Source organism: Schistocerca serialis, chromosome 5, assembly GCF_023864345.2.
Source record: "Schistocerca serialis cubense isolate TAMUIC-IGC-003099 chromosome 5, iqSchSeri2.2, whole genome shotgun sequence".
Lineage (NCBI taxonomy): Eukaryota > Metazoa > Arthropoda > Insecta > Orthoptera > Acrididae > Schistocerca > Schistocerca serialis.
Genome location: NC_064642.1, coordinates 303,180,520 through 303,198,211, shown reverse-complemented (window position 1 = coordinate 303,198,211; position 17,692 = coordinate 303,180,520). Strand labels below are relative to the sequence as shown.

The 17,692-nt window shown below is 44.1% G+C and overlaps 1 protein-coding gene across 1 annotated transcript in view; it reads right to left on the bottom strand.

Annotated features, from left to right (window-relative positions):
- Positions 1-1,007: 1,007 nt before the first annotated feature.
- The window catches only part of LOC126481913 (retinol-binding protein pinta-like), an 81,737-nt gene continuing 65,052 nt past the window's right edge, over positions 1,008-17,692 (bottom strand). The window contains exons 5-6 of the mRNA XM_050105872.1: positions 16,976-17,081; positions 1,008-1,165 (exon numbers count right to left, since the gene is read on the bottom strand). Of these exons, the coding sequence (XP_049961829.1) occupies positions 1,008-1,165; positions 16,976-17,081 (264 nt within the window). The remainder of the gene's footprint in view (positions 1,166-16,975; positions 17,082-17,692) is intronic.

Genomic DNA, 17,692 nt, shown 5'->3' with positions numbered 1-17,692 from the left:
GGGTCTGACACACGAAGTAGTTTTTAACATGCTGAACATATTAACTTTGATTTAATTTTGATTTATTCAATATTTTAAGTTTTTTGCCATATGGTAACAAATGGGAAACATTAGTTACTAATCGTTTAGTTGCAGAGTCATGGAAACATTATCTGTGCTATCACTGAGCATCATTTTACATACGTTGAAGATATAATTACAAGTGGCAGAAACAACTTAATCTTTCTGCTGCTTTCATGCGTATTTACGTAGACATGACCTTCAGCAGAGATGATGAATTTTGAACCGTTTCTTCCAGCATAATGAAGCTAAACACGGCCTAACTCGATACAGCCAAACTGTGTGTGTTGCCAGATGTCAACGTTTTGAATGCACCGGCGGTTTCTTCAACATTACTTGTAAATTTACGGTTTTTTCTCAAGTGGCAATACATGCAATAGAGTGTTAATTGACCAGCGGCACAGTGCAATACAACTACCAAGGAATATGAATCAGCAGATACTAGACGAAGGAACTCTAAAATTGCAAGTATCCCCATTCAAACATACAAAGAACGGGTTTTCAGAACTAAATTTTACTTTTCAGTTGAAGAAAATCTGTGAAAACAGACTAACAGCAGCTCACAAAGAGGCATAAAAGCTGTGATTCGTCCCTAGCTGGATAGAAATGTTGAAAGTGAAAAAAACCTCCATATAAGATATGATAATAGTGGTTTATAGTGCATACGTGTAACAAATCCAATAGTGCGCCTTTATCAAACTAAATTAATGTACGACAATCTAAAGTGTGAGGCATTGAGAGAATGTAACCTATTGTAAAAAGTTATTTACGTTTGTACAGGTAATTTGTAATTTACTTGGGGAAATATGCTTGCAGAAAATATGCAAGGAGATTTACTCTTCACTTTGTTAATAAAACCTCAAGTGATGACCAAATATAATGAAAATCAATAACATAAAAAAATGTTAAAGAGCAAGTTGAGGTGAGGAATTATTAAGCTTAGATGATTAGTCCAGTTGCAGCTTCTTAAAAGATCCGTCCATACCAAACAAGTCATAGTCATTTTTGTAGCTGTTGTCTGGAGATCTTTTGCTCTCATCTGCTATGTATCTGTCCTCTTCAAGGAACCACTCTCTAAGATCCACCATGGAATTTATGACCGCATCTGAAACACAGATTAAGATTTTTTTCTCATGCACTGGCTAAAACTTGAACAGGTTTTAGGATCGAAGAAGACATGTGATGGTGTCCAGCTAACCACTTATATTATATGTAAGTACAAAATTGCATTCCCTAAAGTTTAGGACATACTCTGATGAGCCAGAACGTTATGACCACTGCAGGTAAAACCTCCGAGGATATTAGGCCACGTCATGTTCAACTTCTTCTACACGAGCGACGTTGCTACCTCGCAGTTGGGATCTTCTTCAGGATTTTCTGGTGTTCACTGTTAGCTAAACACCAGCTTAGAAAGAACATCTAAACGTCCAAAGATCGATCTCTGTACCATTCTTGGTGTAAAGCACAACGGAAACTTAAATACGTCCCACATCTAAATTGATCTACGATGCTTGTCAAGTGTCACAATGTTAATTCAACGACTAAATTGTCTGTAAAAATACTGCACCAACACAATGTTTGTGTCAGTATTATTTCTTCATCTTGTGCAAAGAAAAAAAACTGTGTGAGCGACACATAAATACATGTCAAGTGTTACAATGGTATCGCCACGTCTAAAAGACATATAGGATGTTGGCATTTAGATCTGAGAACATGCTAGTGGTGATTCATAGAACAAACTGGCATTAGCTGAAGTTTTTAAAAGCTTTCCAGTAATGTTTCATCTTAGTCAGCACTATTTTAGAGGAGAAGAAGATAACACTTTTTGATTTACACTGAAAGAATATAATACCGCTTTTTACCTGCATTCGAACTAGACCTACGTGAGGTACCGGATACTCTCTTGGTTGATAATTAATTGAACTAAGACTATGTATCTGACCTCTTCAAGTAACCACTCTCTAAGCAATTCACGACACAGGTTAGGTTCAGTGCTGACCATGGGGTGTTATACAAACAAACAAGATGTGGTAGACGAATAGTCACGCCGTCAAGGGTACATAATACATCGATGAGTTGGGCTACTCATTCTACGTATCTTGGTAGGGCGTGGTGGGGTCGGTGAACTACAGAATGGAGCCTTGCAGAAAAGTATTGGTAGAGAATGCGGAAGCAGGATGTGGTACAGCACGTAAAGAACTGCTTACTGTGCATACAGTCAGCTTAGCTTACTCGCCAACAGATTCCATTACGTAAGTTATTTGAGACCAACAGATGATCAGTATGGACGTTCTTGGTTCCTTTGTATAAACACTGGTATTGAATCAGTGACTGTTAACAGTACTTAATTTTTTTCATGATCTGCATCCGTGATTGGTGTGCTGAATCAGCAAGTGGAAACAGTAGCTCAGGCAATGATTAATCCTTGTTATTAAAGTTGCGGGTGCAAGTGAGCATAATAGCAGATCAGGGCACTGGTTCTATGTCCAAATTAATGAAGCTGTTGCGTCTACTTTTACCGATGATGGAGTTACAGACTAGTCTTCAAGCCAATGGGAGCACAGGGAGAATTACCAGAACAGTAGTAGAAACATATTATTGTGTAAAAAGTCACTATACTGACTGTGATGCTGTGCTACCGTACATAATAGGAGCCAACAATTGAAAGGTACGTGAGAGTACAGGCTTATCACACCATGAGGCTGTTTATGGGCAAAGCGTGTCATCCCCTTTTGAATTGCTTAATCCATCCTTTGGGCAATACGTAGTCTCTGCTTGCAATTTTGAAAAGAGATTGAAGGGTATATGCGGCCAGATTCAGAAGATGAATGTGGAAGCCCTGGAGTGGCAAGAGAGTACACAAAAATGGAAAAGTAAAGTTACCCAATGATCACATCAGACAGTGACTAATGAATCTATATGCAGTAAGGGAAAAAGAAGTTTGTTAGCTTGTACCAACAGCAACACCCGAGGTATAGAGGTAGTATCCCCGATTAGTAATAACCACGGTCTCGGGTTCGAACACCGCTGCTGCTTAAATTTTTAATAAAAAAAACACCAATGGCGGCCGAAAACTTTCAGCATAAGAAGTCAGCCAACAGCCTAGTCAAAGAAGGCGGAAGACAGGACATAGGTTCAGGGCATTCTCTTGCCCTTGGGATGCGAAACTGCCCCTGTAGTTTGAAGAATCAGCAACGATCAACAGCTTGCAGATGCAGAAGGTTATGGAAACAACTACATTAAATACACTTAATGTGTATCTGCAGGATACGTAGTCTGTAATTGAAAAGTGTCATGACGATCTCTCCATTGGCAAAATATGTCGTACTAGGCGCCCATTCGATCTCCGGGAGGGGACTGGCAAGGGGGAAGTGACCATGAGAAAAAGACTGAATAACCGACAAAAGGATAAAGTTCTACGAGTCGGGGCGCGTAATGTCAGAAGTTTGAATGTGGCAGGAATACTAGAAAATCTGGAAAGGGAAGTGCTGAGGCTCAATCTGGATCAGTGCAGAGAAGTGGAAAGAAGACAGGAATTTCTAGTCCGATGAGTACAGGGCAATATCAACAGCTGCATCGTGTAATGGGAGTAGGATTCGTTATGAATAGGAAAGTAGGGCAGAGAGTGAGTTACTGTGAACAGTTCAGTGATTACGTGGTTCTCATCAGAATCGACAGCAAACCAACACCGACAACGGTAGTTCAGTTATACATGCCGACGTCTCAAGCCGAAGGTGAAGAGATAGATGATGATGTTTGAGTTTGTTGGGCGCTCAACTGCGCGGTCATCAGCCCCCATACAAAGTCCCAGTTTTTCACACAGTCCAATTTTGCCACTGTCACGAATGATGATGATGAAATGATGAGGACAACGTAAACACCCAATCCCCGGATAGAGAAAATCCCCAACCCTGCCGGGAATCGAACCCGGGACCCCGTGATCCAGAGGCAGTAACGCTAGCCACTAGAGTACGAGCTGCGGACTGAAGAGACAGAGAAAGTATACGGCGATACTGAACGGGTAATTCAGTATGTGAAGGGGAATGAAAATCTAATAGCCATGGGGGACTGGAATACGGTTGTAGGGGAATGAATAGAAGAATGGATTACAGGAGAATATGGAGAAAGATAGGAGAAAAATTAATTGAGTTCTGCAATAAATTTCAACTGGTAATAGCGAATAATTTGTTCAAGAATCACAAGAGGACCTTGAAAAAGGCCTGTAGATAAGGGAAGAGTTCGATTAGATTACGCCGTGGTCAGGCAGAGATTCCAAAGTCAGATTATTGGATTGTAAGGCATATCCGGGAGCAGATACAATCTCAGATCACAGTTTAGTAATGATGAAGAGCAAGCTGCAGCTTAAGAAATCAGTCAGGATGAATCATGCACATAGAAGTGGGATACGCAAATTCTAAGGAAAGAAGAGATACACTTGAAGTTCTATCTGGCTATAGATACTGCAGTAAGGAGTAACTCAGTAGGTAGTTCGGTTGGAGAGGGATGGGCATCTCTAAAATGGGCCATTGGGGAAGTTGGAAGGAAAAACATAGGTACAAAGAGGTAGCTGGGAATAAACCATGGATGATAGAAGAAGTACTTCGGTTGATCGATGAAAGAAGGAAGTACAAAAATGTTCAAGGAAATTCAGGAATCCAGAAATACAAGTCATTTAGGGATGAAATAAATCGGAAGTGCAGAGAAACTGAGGCGAAATGGTTGCAAGAAAAATGTGAAGAAATTGAAAAAGAAATGACTGCTGAAAGGACTGACTCAGCATGTAGGAAAGTCAAACAACCTTCGCTGAAACTAAAAGCAATGGTGGTAACATTAAGAGTGCAATGAGGAAACCACTGTTAAATGAAGAGGACAGAGTGGATAGGTGGGAAGAATACATCGAAGGCTTCTATGACGGGGTAAGAAACAGTAGTCGATATAGAAGAGATAGTGGATCCAGGATCAGAATCAGAATTTAAAACAGCTCTGATGACTTAAAATCGAATAAGGCAGAAGTGGTAGACAACATTCGACTGCGATTTCTAAAGTCATTGGGGGAAGTGGCAACAAAACAACTATTCACATTGGTGTGCAGAATGTATGAGTTTGGCGATATGCCATCTGACTTTCGGAAAAATATCTTCCACACAATTCCGAAGAGTGCAAGAGAGGACAAGTGGAGAATTATCGCTCAATCGGCTTAATAGCTCATGCATCCAAGTTGCTGACAAGAGTAATATGCAGAAAAACTGAAAAGAGAATTGAAGATGTGTTAGATGACAGTCAGTTTGGCTTTAGGAAAGGAAAAGGCACCAGAGAGGCAGTTCTGACGTTGCGGTTGATAGTGGAAGCAAGACTAAAGAAAAATCAAGAGACATTCATAGGATCTGTCGACCTGGAAAAGCGTTCAACATTGTAAAATGGTCCAAGATGTTAGAATTCTGAGAAAAATAGTTGTAAGCTATAAGGAAAGACAGGCAGTATACAATGTGCACAATATACAATGTGCGCAGTGAGAAACTAAACATTGGGATTGGTATCATGTTTTAGGAGGAGTTAAGGAATTCTGCTATCTATGCAGCAAAATAACCCATGATGGACGGAACAAGGAGGATATAAATGACAGACCAGCAGTATCAAAAAGGGCATTCCTGGCCAAGAGAAGTCTACTGCTTTCAAACACAGACCTGAATTTGAGAAAGAAATTCATGAGAATGTACGTTTGGAACACAGCAGTGTATGGTAGTGAAACATGGACTGTGGAAAAACCGTAAAAGAAGGGACTCTAAGCGTTTGATATGTGGTGCTACAAAATACACTCCTGGAAATGGAAAAAAGAACACATTGACACCGGAGTGTCAGACCCACCATACTTGCTCCGGACACTGCGAGAGGGCTGTACAAGCAATGATCACACGCACGGCACAACGGACACACCAGGAACCGCGGTGTTGGCCGTCGAATGGCGCTAGCTGCGCAGCATTTGTGCACCGCCGCCGTCAGTGTCAGCCAGTTTGCCGTGGCATACGGAGCTCCATCGCAGTCTTTAACACTGGTAGCATGCCGCGACAGCGTGGACGTGAACCGTACGTGCAGTTGACGGACTTTGAGCGAGGGCGTATAGTGGGCATGCGGGAGGCCGGGTGGACGTACCGCCGAATTGCTCAACACGTGGTGCGTGAGGTCTCCACAGTACATTGATGTTGTCGCCAGTGGTCGGCGGAAGGTGCACGTGCCCGTCGACCTGGGACCGGACCGCAGCGACGCACGGATGCACGCCAAGACCGTAGGATCCTACGCAGTGCCGTAGGGGACCGCACCGCCACTTACCAGCAAATTAGGGACACTGTTGCTCCTGGGGTATCAGCGAGGACCATTCACAACCGTCTCCATGAAGCTGGGCTACGGTCCCGCACACCGTTAGGCCGTCTTCCGCTCACGCCCCAACATCGTGCAGCCCGCCTCCAGTGGTGTCGCGACAGGCGTGAATGGAGGGACGAATGGAGACGTGTCGTCTTCAGCGATGAGAGTCGCTTCTGCCTTGGTGCCAATGATGGTCGTATGCGTGTTTGGCGCCGTGCAGGTGAGCGCCACAATCAGGACTGCATACGACCGAGGCACACAGGGCCAACACCCGGCATCATGGTGTGGGGAGCGATCTCCTACACTGGCCGTACACCACTGGTGATCGTCGAGGGGACACTGAATAGTGCACGGTTCATCCAAACCGTCATCGAACCCATCGTTCTACCATTCCTAGACCGGCAAGGGAACTTGCTGTTCCAACAGGACAATGCACGTCCGCATGTATCCCGTGCCACCCAACGTGCACTAGAAGGTGTAAGTCAACTACCCTGGCCAGCAAGATCTCCGATTCTGTCCCCCATTGAGCATGTTTGGGACTGGATGAAGCGTCGTCTCACGCGGTCTGCACGTCCAGCACGAACGCTGGTCCAACTGAGGCGCCAGGTGGAAATGGCATGGCAAGCCGTTCCACAGGACTACATCCAGCATCTCTACGATCGTCTCCATGGGAGAATAGCAGCCTGCATTGCTGCGAGAGGTGGATATACACTGTACTAGTGCCGACATTGTGCATGCTCTGTTGCCTGTGTCTATGTGCCTGTGGTTCTGTCAGTGTGATCATGTGATGTATCTGACCCCAGGAATGTGTCAATAAAGTTTCCCCTTCCTGGGACAATGAATTCACAGTGTTCTTATTTCAATTTCCAGGAGTGTATGTTGAAAATCAGGTGGACTGATAAGGCAACGAATGAGTAGTTTTTCCATAGAATCGGACAGGAAAGGAATATATGGGTAACACTGACAAGAAGAAGGGACGGGTTGGTAGGACATCAATTAATACGTCAGAGAATAACTTCCATGGTACTAGAGGGCGCTGTAGAGGGTAAAAACTCTAAAGAAAGAGTTTGGAATACATCCAGCAAATAATTGAGGATGCAGGTTGCAAGTGCTACTCTGATATTGAGAGGTTAGCAGATGAGAGAGGTTCATAGCAGGCTACATCAAAGAAGTGAGAAGACAGATATTTCAAAAAAAAAAAAAAAAAAATGAAGAAAAAAAGACAGCCAAGAGACTTAAGTTGAGTTAACAACTCTCTTTAATGTAGAACTGTAACTCCCCATTCATACCATGGTTGTACACGTAGTGAAAGTCTGTGCGTTGAAGGTCGTCCCTGAAGCACTACCTCAGTTGCCAGCAGCTCCTTTGAAACGGAGAAGGTAAAGTTAGCTGAAAGAAACAAGATACACCCTTTGTTACTCCGAAATATCCTTGACCTCTCAAGGAGTGGGTTAGAAAGCTAACGGAAGGCACACAAGGTACTTATGGCAGTACAGTGCACTGCTTTCCTCTCCTGAGTCGCTGCAACACCAAGCCAAGCTAGTTGTTATCAGTTCCACAAAGCTAATATACATACACTACTGGCCATTAAAATTGCTGCACCACGAAGACGACGTGCTACAGACGTGAAATTTAACTGACGGGAAGAAGATGCTGTGATATGCAAATGATTAGCTTTTCAGAGCATTCACACAAGGTTGGCGCCGGTGGCGACACCTACAACGCGCTGACATGAGGAAAGTTTCCAACCGATTTCTCATACACAAACGTTGTTGTGATGCCTTGTGTAAGGAGGAGAAATGCGTACCATCACGTTTCCGACTTTGATAAATGTCAGATTGTAGCCTATCGCGATTGCGGTTTATCGTATCGCGACATTGCTGCTCGCATTGGTCGAGATTCAATGACTGTTAGCAGAATATGGAATCGGTGGGTTCAGGAGAGTGATACGGAACGCTGTGCTGGATCCCAACGGTCTGGTATAACTAGCAGTGGAGATGACAGGCGTCTTATCCGCATGGCTGTAACGGATAGTGCAGCTACGTCTCGATCCCTGTGTCAACAGTTGGGGACGTTTGCAAGACAACAACCATCTGCACGAACAATTCGACGACGTTTGCAGCAGCATGGACTATCAGCACGGAGACCATTGCTGCGGTTACCCTTGACGCTGCAGCACAGACAGGAGCGCCTGCAATGGTGTACTCAACGACGAACCTAGGTGCAGGAATGGCAAAACATAATTTTTTTCCGATCAATCCACGTTCTGTTTACAGGATCATGATGGTCGCATCCGTGTTTGGCGACATCGCGCTGAACGCACATTGGAAGCGTGTATTCATCATCGCCATACAGGCGTATCACCATGTGCGATGGTATGAGGTGCCATTGGTTACACCCTACATTTCAGCAGGATAATGCACAACCGCATGTTGCGGGTCCTGTACGGGCCTTTTTGGATACAGAAAATGTTCGACTACTGCCCTGGCCAGCACATTATCCAGATCTAGCATCAGCTGAAAACGTCTGGTCAATGGTGGCCGAGCAACTGGCTCGTCACAATACGCCAGTCACTACTCTTGATGAACTGTGGTATCGTATTGAAGCTGCATGGGCAGCTGTACCTGTACACCCCATCCAAGCTCTGTTTGACTCAATGCCCAGGCGTATCAAGGCCGTTATTACAGCCAGAGGTGGTTGTTCTGGGTACTGGTTTCTCAGGATCTATGCACCCAAATTGCGTGAAAATATAATCACATGTCAGTTTTAGTATAATATGTTTGTCCAATGAATGCTCGTTTATCATCTGCATTTCTTCTTGGTGTAGCAATTTTAATGGCCAGTAGTGTATGTTACTGGGGTAATTTGGGCTCTACGTATTTCACGCTGAGAAACCTGTATTTGAATATCGTATGGAGGTAATTGCAACTAAAAAGAATTCTTCCAAAAAGTGGTGTTGTATTGGCTCTTTTTGAGTAGCAGGTTCCATAGTCAACGATTGTACGTATTACAACAAATGTTGTTAGACAGCTCTCAGGGATTATTATTACAATGATCTATCAGTGGCGACAGTTTCGATATTTCTGGTTACCTGCACCGTCTCTGGAACCACAGACCTAACGTCATATAGTCACTACTTTGCTTTCCAGACCTTCCCTTTAAGATTAAGCATAAATGAAACCTAACCTGTCTAAATGACACCATAGATCCAACCCTTATAGCCTCCTTGGACCAGATGACGGTTGTTGGGAATGGCAGTGTATTGATGGATGGTTGGTTGGTTGTTTGAGGAGGGGGCAAACAGCTAGGTCATCGGTTCCAAAATCTAAGGTGGCAGAAATCAAGTGAGGAACAGCACAAACAGCACAGTCCACTCAAGTGAAAGGCATAAGAGGCAAACAAAGAGGGGAAAAGGAATGTCAGGGCAGCAGGAAGATTAATGAACAGAAGTGGAGTGCTTAGAAATGGGTAGAGTGGGGGCGCCCCAGAAAAGCCACGTGCAATGGGGCACAAGCACTGCCGCTCACCTGTTCCGATATCCACACCATACCATTATCATGGTACAATGGGGACAACACCAGGGGAAGAGGACACAAGAAAATGGGAAACAAAACTGCACAACAGAACAGACAAAATGGAGGGAAAAGGCGGCCAGAAACTGGCCAGTGTGGAGGCAAGTACCATACCTCCAAAGGAAAATTCAAGGACTTAAACCTAAAGAGGACAAAACACTTTCACAAAAAACTGAGGACAGACATAAAAAGGGTCGTCCCCTAACACTCAAGAAAAAGAACATGGAGGGTATTTTTAATGTGAACAGCCAAAAGTCAGGAGCAGTCCAGAAAGACATGGATCATTGTGGGAGGAGCCTCACAACTCCAAAGGGGGGGCAGTCCATTGCAGAGTAAAAAACCAGCCAATATGAAGACGGTAGAGGATGGTAGATTCATGCTGGAAGAGGCAAAGGAAATAGCATCAAGTGGATTTCTCCTTGATTGCGTGAAGTTATTAGAAAGTGAGGTAGCCTCCCACGAGTTGGCCCACAATTGAGTAAAAAGTGATTTGATGTAAAGACAAAAATCCACCACCAGAGTAAATGTGGAGAATGGGGTACAGGTGTCTGCCCTCCCAACCAGACGATTGACAAGTTCATTAACCAGGGTATCTACATGGGCAGGAACTCAGAGGAAATGAACTGAATGAGCAGCATCACCAAGTTCAGCGAAAAGGTCATTGATGTCAGGGACCAAGGGGTGACAGGAAAAATTCCGAGTGATAGCCTGAAGGCCACTCACTGACTCCATACATAACAAAACTTAGATGAGTGAGCACTGTGTAGTGAAGTAGAGGATCCAGTAGATGGCTATCAATTCCACAGTAAACACCCCACATGTGGCAGGGAAGAGATGGTGTTCCATGCCAACGGAAGACGTGAAGGCATATACCACATGGTTGGTGGATGTAGAGCCATCTGTGTATAAAACCAGAGGCATCCTGAAACTCCCATAAGAGCATTTGGAACAAACAGTGGAACACCATTGGAATGAAGGAGACTTTTGGACCCTGAAAGAGGTCCATCTTAATCTGGACCAAGGAACTGACCAATGGGGTGTTGACAGGAGAGAATGTGGGGAAAGGAATAAAGAGGGGAGATGGATGTCATGATGGAGAGAAGTGATATGGAGCCCAACTGGTAAAACCACCCCAGGGTGGGCAGCATGTAGGTGTGAAGCTAGTATGAAAGGCACCAGTGGCTAAACGGATATCATGATGGTGAACTGGATCCAAGAGGAGCAGCGTGGAAGGAGCAGGTGATCTATACACTTGACAGCCATAGCCATGTGACAGAGAACTAATGGCTCCAGAGGTGTGGGCAAGAAAACAGTTTACTTCAGATGATGGGTATGGGGCAACCAAGTAAGCTTGTTGTCAAAAAGAAGACCCAAGGGACGGAAATGGGGGACTATGGTCAGGTGCTGGGTGTCGAGGCAGAGCTCTCTATTAGGATGGATGGCAGTACAGTGACAGAAATGCGCCACCCTCGACTAAAGGGGAGAGAATTGAAAACCATGCAAGAATGTCCACGTGGACGTGTGCAACATGGCAAACTGGAGCTGTCATTCCACAGAGACTACCGTGGGGGCTTGCCCAAATATTAGAAATCATCCACATACAGAGCAGGGGTGACGAATGGTCTGGCAGAGGCAACAAGTCCGTTAATAGCAATGAGAAAAACAGGGGCGCTTAATATGGTGACCTGTGGAATGCCATTCTCCTTGGTTAATGTAAAGCCGAGAACAGTGCCAATCCAGACTCTCAGCATCCAGCAGGGCAGGGAGTGGCGAATAAAAATCGGTAGGGGCTCTAAAGAGGGTGTGATGGCGCCAAGCTTTGTCATAGGCCTCACAAACATAGAAGAAAACTGCGACAGGGTGGCAGCGCTGAGAAAAGGCCTGTCAAACTGTGGTTCACAAACGAAGGATCGGTTGGAGACCATCTTTTGTAAAAGACGCACTCATAAGGAGATAAAAGGTTCAGACCTTCAAGGACTCAATTGAGCCAAAGAGCCACCATCCATTCTAGTAACTTGCAGGGGCATTGGTCAGGCTGGTTGGTCGCTAACTATTAAGGGATGACGGATCCTTGCCAGGCTTAAATACAGGAACCACAATACTATCTCTCCATTGAGAGGGGAAAATACCTTGGAGCCATATACAGTTAAACCCCTGAAGGTAACCCCCAGAGTTAAACCCATAGAGGGGTTATTGTCGATGGGGCGTTTGAGGTGTTGAAATAATTGAATAGGGATAGAATCAGGGCTAGGAGCTGCATCATGGGAAGAAGAGAGGGCCAGAAGAAGTTCCCACTCAGTAACATATTCACTGTAGGATAGAGGAATTCAGTTGGATAGGAGCCTGACGTTGATGCCATCGCAAAATGGCTCGCGAGATGTTCCACAAGAAGTGCTGGATGTATGCTAGGGCCACCTGGAAGGGCATGGCCCAGAATGGAAGACTGCCCCTGCCTAACTTGGACGGCTTCTTCAGTACAACATGACAAAAATGGTGTAAACATGTTCTGGGAGGCAGAGGCCAATCAGCATGATGGAAAGACCAGTGGGGTAACTTGGTCATCGAGAGGTGGAAAAGGAAATGAGAGAATCAATGGGAAGTGGCCGCTGTCACAGAGATCAACATGCGATCACCAGCGTAAGGCAGGAGTAAGGGGAGGGGAAGATAGTGAAAGATCAATGGCAGAGTAAGTGCCATATGCAGCACTAAAATGAGTGTGGGAACCGTCATTAGAAAGGCACAGGTAGTGGCCTGCAAGAAATTGGTCAATGAGGAGCCCCTGACTAGACGAAAGAGCACTGCCCGACAAGGGTGATGGGTCTTAAAATCCCCAAGGACGAGGCAGGGAGGGGGGAGTTGCTGAAGGAGGGCAGTTGGGGTATCAGATACAGGTGGCTTGTCAGGAGGGAGATAAAGATTGCAAACAATGACTGCAGAGTCCAAGAGGGCCCAGATGACAATTCTTCCAAAGTGGTAGGAAGTGGAATCTATGTACTAACAAAATCTGTACGGATAAATGTGTAAAGACCATCAGAAACCCTCAAAGGGCTGATCCAGTTCTGACAGAATGCATGAAACCTATGAAGGGTTGGTGAGGGAGCATAAGTAAAATCAGATTCCTGGAGAATAACACAAGCTGCTGACCAAAAGGCAATAAGGAATTATAACTCTGGTAGGTGATGGTAGCATCCATTACAGTTCCATTGAATAAGCACAGACTGGGTATCCAACTTGGAGGTGAACACGCTGGAGCCAGTCACCAATGAGGACGGGGTGACATCCATGAATAAGAGGTCAGACTCAGGCTGTGAGGGGGAAGATGGGAAGATGGCACCTCTCATGGCACCAAGCGGGGGGGATTAATCCAGGGACTTAGGTTTCTTATTCTTCTCTTTCATAAGTTGAGGAGGGTAGGCCGACGAGGCCAATGCGACATATGATGGTTCCCATGCTTTGTTGAGTTAAGATCCCGTGTCTCTGCTAATGAAGTCGTCAGTTACATTTTCCTCGACTGTTCTTTTAATGGAATCTCCGTACGAAGAGACGGACGAGAGGATCGTTTTCTCTCCATACTTCATGCAATGTCCCGTGTCAAGATAGTGTTCAGCAAGGGCAGATTTTTCGGGTTGACCTAATCTGGGATGACGTCTACGTTCATTGCTTCTCTCTCTAACAGTGCAGCACGACTGGGCACTGTATCATTTCTCATACTAGCACGAGTTTTTGTACAAGGTGCTCGGAAATTCTCATTGTAGACTTCTAGGACTAGTAGAGGGCAGTGAGTACATAATAGTCTGAATAGGAATCAATGTCAGGAAACGTACCGTTTCCGCTCTATGACAGTTTCAATTCTGACGTGTAACACGCCCATCTGCCGAGCGAAAGAGGAAAGGCTCCTTGTTGCTTGTCCTGGTATGCAGTAGGATAGACAGCTTGACGTGTACTACGCCAGACGCTCAGCTGATGTTGTAACGTATGCTTTGTTTTGGAATAATATAAACATATAATGTTTAAGTGTTAATACAAACAACTGTGCTTAAGTGATAAACGGATGTTGAGGTATGTTTCCTATAGAATCGTCGTTTAAGTCTTGTACTGTGCCACGCCTATTTCAGTTTTTCAGTCAGAAGTTGATGAGCTAAACATCTGAATTGTAACCGTCGAAGAATGGAAACGGTGGGTTTCCAGACACGGGTTCCTATTCATAATACAGGGTGTTTATAAATGAATATCGGGGTTTTAAAGTTTTATAATATTTATTATATTAAACTTAGAGTTATAAATGATTTGTGAAATGAAAGAGCAACTCAAACAGTTTTACCAAGCACCTTATAAATGTTCATTGTGAGCACCATTTGTCACACGGCACTCACCAAGTCTGTAGCCGAGTTCTTCCCAGACCTTGATAAGCCGCAAAGGGACCAATGACAGCTTTCTTTACATGGTCTCCACGTTAACCCGATCTAACGTCATGCGATTTTTTCCTTTGGGGATTCATCAAGGATCGTGTGTACGTGCCTCTGCTACCAGCAGACCTCCCTGAATTAAGAAATCGGATTGGAGCAGCTGTTGCTACAATCACACACTTATCAACGTTGTATTACATACTGACTCACCTCTACAGATCCTAGAAGTAACGGGAATTTACGAACTCCCTACATTTTGATGGCCTCCTTAGACCTAGGCCATCCTTAACGCAACCCAGCATCGACTGCATTCGAATTGGAGGGCGGGAGACACACATTATTTGAAATTTGTTGAATAGTCTGCCGATCTTAAGGAACACGCCATCAATATAAGCTAGAACAATTATCCTCGGGGAATCCCCTGTTTCTCCTGACTGCTCTCGAAATTTAGTGTGTGGTCGTCAAAATGCATTTTGAATGTACTTATTGGAGTACCCGTTCTGGAAAAACATAGAGCAGAGATGACTAACATCTGTTAATATGCCCTCTGGATCTAAGATAGCTGTAGCCCTCTGAACAAAAGTCCATCATACACCACAGCTTTGTGATCGGTGATGGCAGTTCATATCGTAGATACAGGTCGGCGTGTGTTGGCCTTCTTCTTTTCTACCAATCCTGACATACAGAAACGGGAGAGGTACATTTTTCTCCACGTTTATGGTGAAGCAGACACTCGGATGGAAGAAGTTAAGATGTTACAAAAATGATGGAGACGTTGCTGTTACATATGGCAATACCACGAAAGCGTCGTCTACATTTCTGCAGGTACATTCAGATTTGAAACCCACCCACCGCAGGGCCTTATCCTCGAAGTCTTTCATAAAAATAAAGATACTATGACAGATAGAGGGCTACCCATAGCAACACAGTCTGTTTCCTCAAAATATCGTTCGTTAAATAAAAAGTATGTCGAGGGAAGTACATGTTTGAAAAGATGTAAGATGTCCTATCCAACTAAGCTCCTATAAGCGAATCCATCGAAGGCAGTCGCGTAAACAAGGGGACCACATCGAAACTCACTAATACTCGTACGTCGGTTGGTTAGAAACCTAAGTTCTTCTGTTGTCATATAAAATATTCTGAATTTCACGTTTTCCTACTAACAAAGGGTGCAAAAGAGGATTTCTACCAGGTGCTATGTTGTGGCCCTTATAAAGCTTGTAGTGGGATGGAACGGAACTCTTTCTTTATGTACGCCGGCCGCGGTGGTCTCGGGGTTCTAGGCGCGCAGTCCGGAACCGCGCGACTGCTACGGTCGCAGGTTCGAATCCTGCCTCGGGCATGGATGTGTGTGATGTCCTTAGGTTAGTTAGGTTTAAGTAGTTCTAAGTTCTAGGGGACTGATGACCACAGCTGTTAAGTCTCATAGTGCTCAGAGCCATTTGAACCATTTTTTTCTTTATGTACAAGTGTCTTTCGCAGGCCATAAAGTCGTGGTGGAACTGGCACTCATATTTTAAGCTCTTTCTCAGATGTCTGAATGTTCCTGCCACTTGACTGTACAAACCATTTTGTATTACTATTATGATTTCGGCCATTATCAGGTCAACACTGAAAACACTATTTGTACAAATGCACAGAAAGACAGCAGGACCAAAATTTAACATCATTATGTCTTCATCCCCCCCCCCCTACGTCATTACTCCCTCCCCTCTGCCCAACATCTCCCATTCTCCCCTTGTGTAAGCTGTACGTTTATCTCATTAACAACTCCCTCTCCCCTCTTCCCCACCATACTCACACGCTTTATACCCGATCCAACCCCACCGCCCCTCTTCCATATTTATGAAATCCCATAATTAAATGAACTGTGGATTTAAAATCCTATATTTTGTGTGTTATATATCGTCTACAACATATTGGTTACAACACGTAATTTATTAATGATGAACTTTCGTAATTTAGTGTATCATGTTTATGTATGGCACATAGACCCGCTTTATAGTAAGAGTGGACAGATGGTTGCGTTCTGTCACAGTTATAATTGTTCTACGCCGCAGTGATGTAGGGGTGTTGCTCATTGAAACCAGTATATAATGTACGATATTCTTTTCGGAACGATGTCATATTTTCGTACTCTAGGAATATTGTTTATATCTTGTATTCACAGATAACACTGTTCTTCCAAACATACATTTACAGATGTATTCACAGATAACACAGTTCATCCAAAGACGCATGAATGTGTTTCAGTTATATGTACCTATGAACCTTGCGTAATCATGGAATATGCAACATAGACCTACAAGCTACATTGTTCATCTTTAACCACCAGTCAACCAGTAACTTCCATAGCATAATTTCAGACCATGTGTTGCGGAATGAGATACTTCTACGAGTGAGAAACTAATTGTTTATTCTTCGGAGGTATATATCTGACTTGTTGCTATTCGTTGATATGTAGTTCTGTGTTGCTATTTGGTTATTGCGCAATACAAGTTAGGTCATGTGAACATCATGTTAAAGTATTGTTCTATCGTCCAATTTACGACGTTAGGCTGATTTTAGACGACTCACCCATCATTTCTTGAGCAGGGCCAGCTGTGCCACCCATCTCATTAGGCAGGCAAGATTTGGGCACATGCTCGAATAGCGTCTCCGACCCAGGAAGGTGGATGTGCACCTGTAAGTAAACAATTTAATAAGAGAAAGGAAGAATCAAAGGTACAATAAAAAGTTACTTCAATAATTTTCTCAACATATCTCAAGATCTTAAACACTAGAATGTAATACCGTGTGTAACCAAATTACCTTTATAAACATTGAGGACTCGTTCCTTACACTAAAACAAGAAAAAAGTGTGCAGGAAACACTGACTCTAAAATGCACACCTTAAGAGCTAATAGCACTTGTTCAACAGAAGAGATTTGTTTCACAGTAGTGAAGAAGATCAAGTGCTCATAGCTGTTAAAAAAATGGCTCTGAGCACTACGGGACTTAACATCTAAGGTCATCAGTCTCCTAGAACTTAGAACTACTTAAACCTAACTAACCTAAGGACATCACACACCTCCATGCCCGAGGCAGGATTCGAACCTGCGACCGTAGTGGTGCATGGTTCCTGACTGACGCGCCTAGAACCAAGTGGCCACACCGGTCGGCATAGCTCTTAAAGTATGTGTTTCAGAGCACATGTTTACAGAGATTTTTTTTCCTTGTTTTGTAGTAAGAAACGAGCCCTCATAGTCTGTAAAGTGAATTTAGGTACACCCTGTATACACTCATGTATGTAAG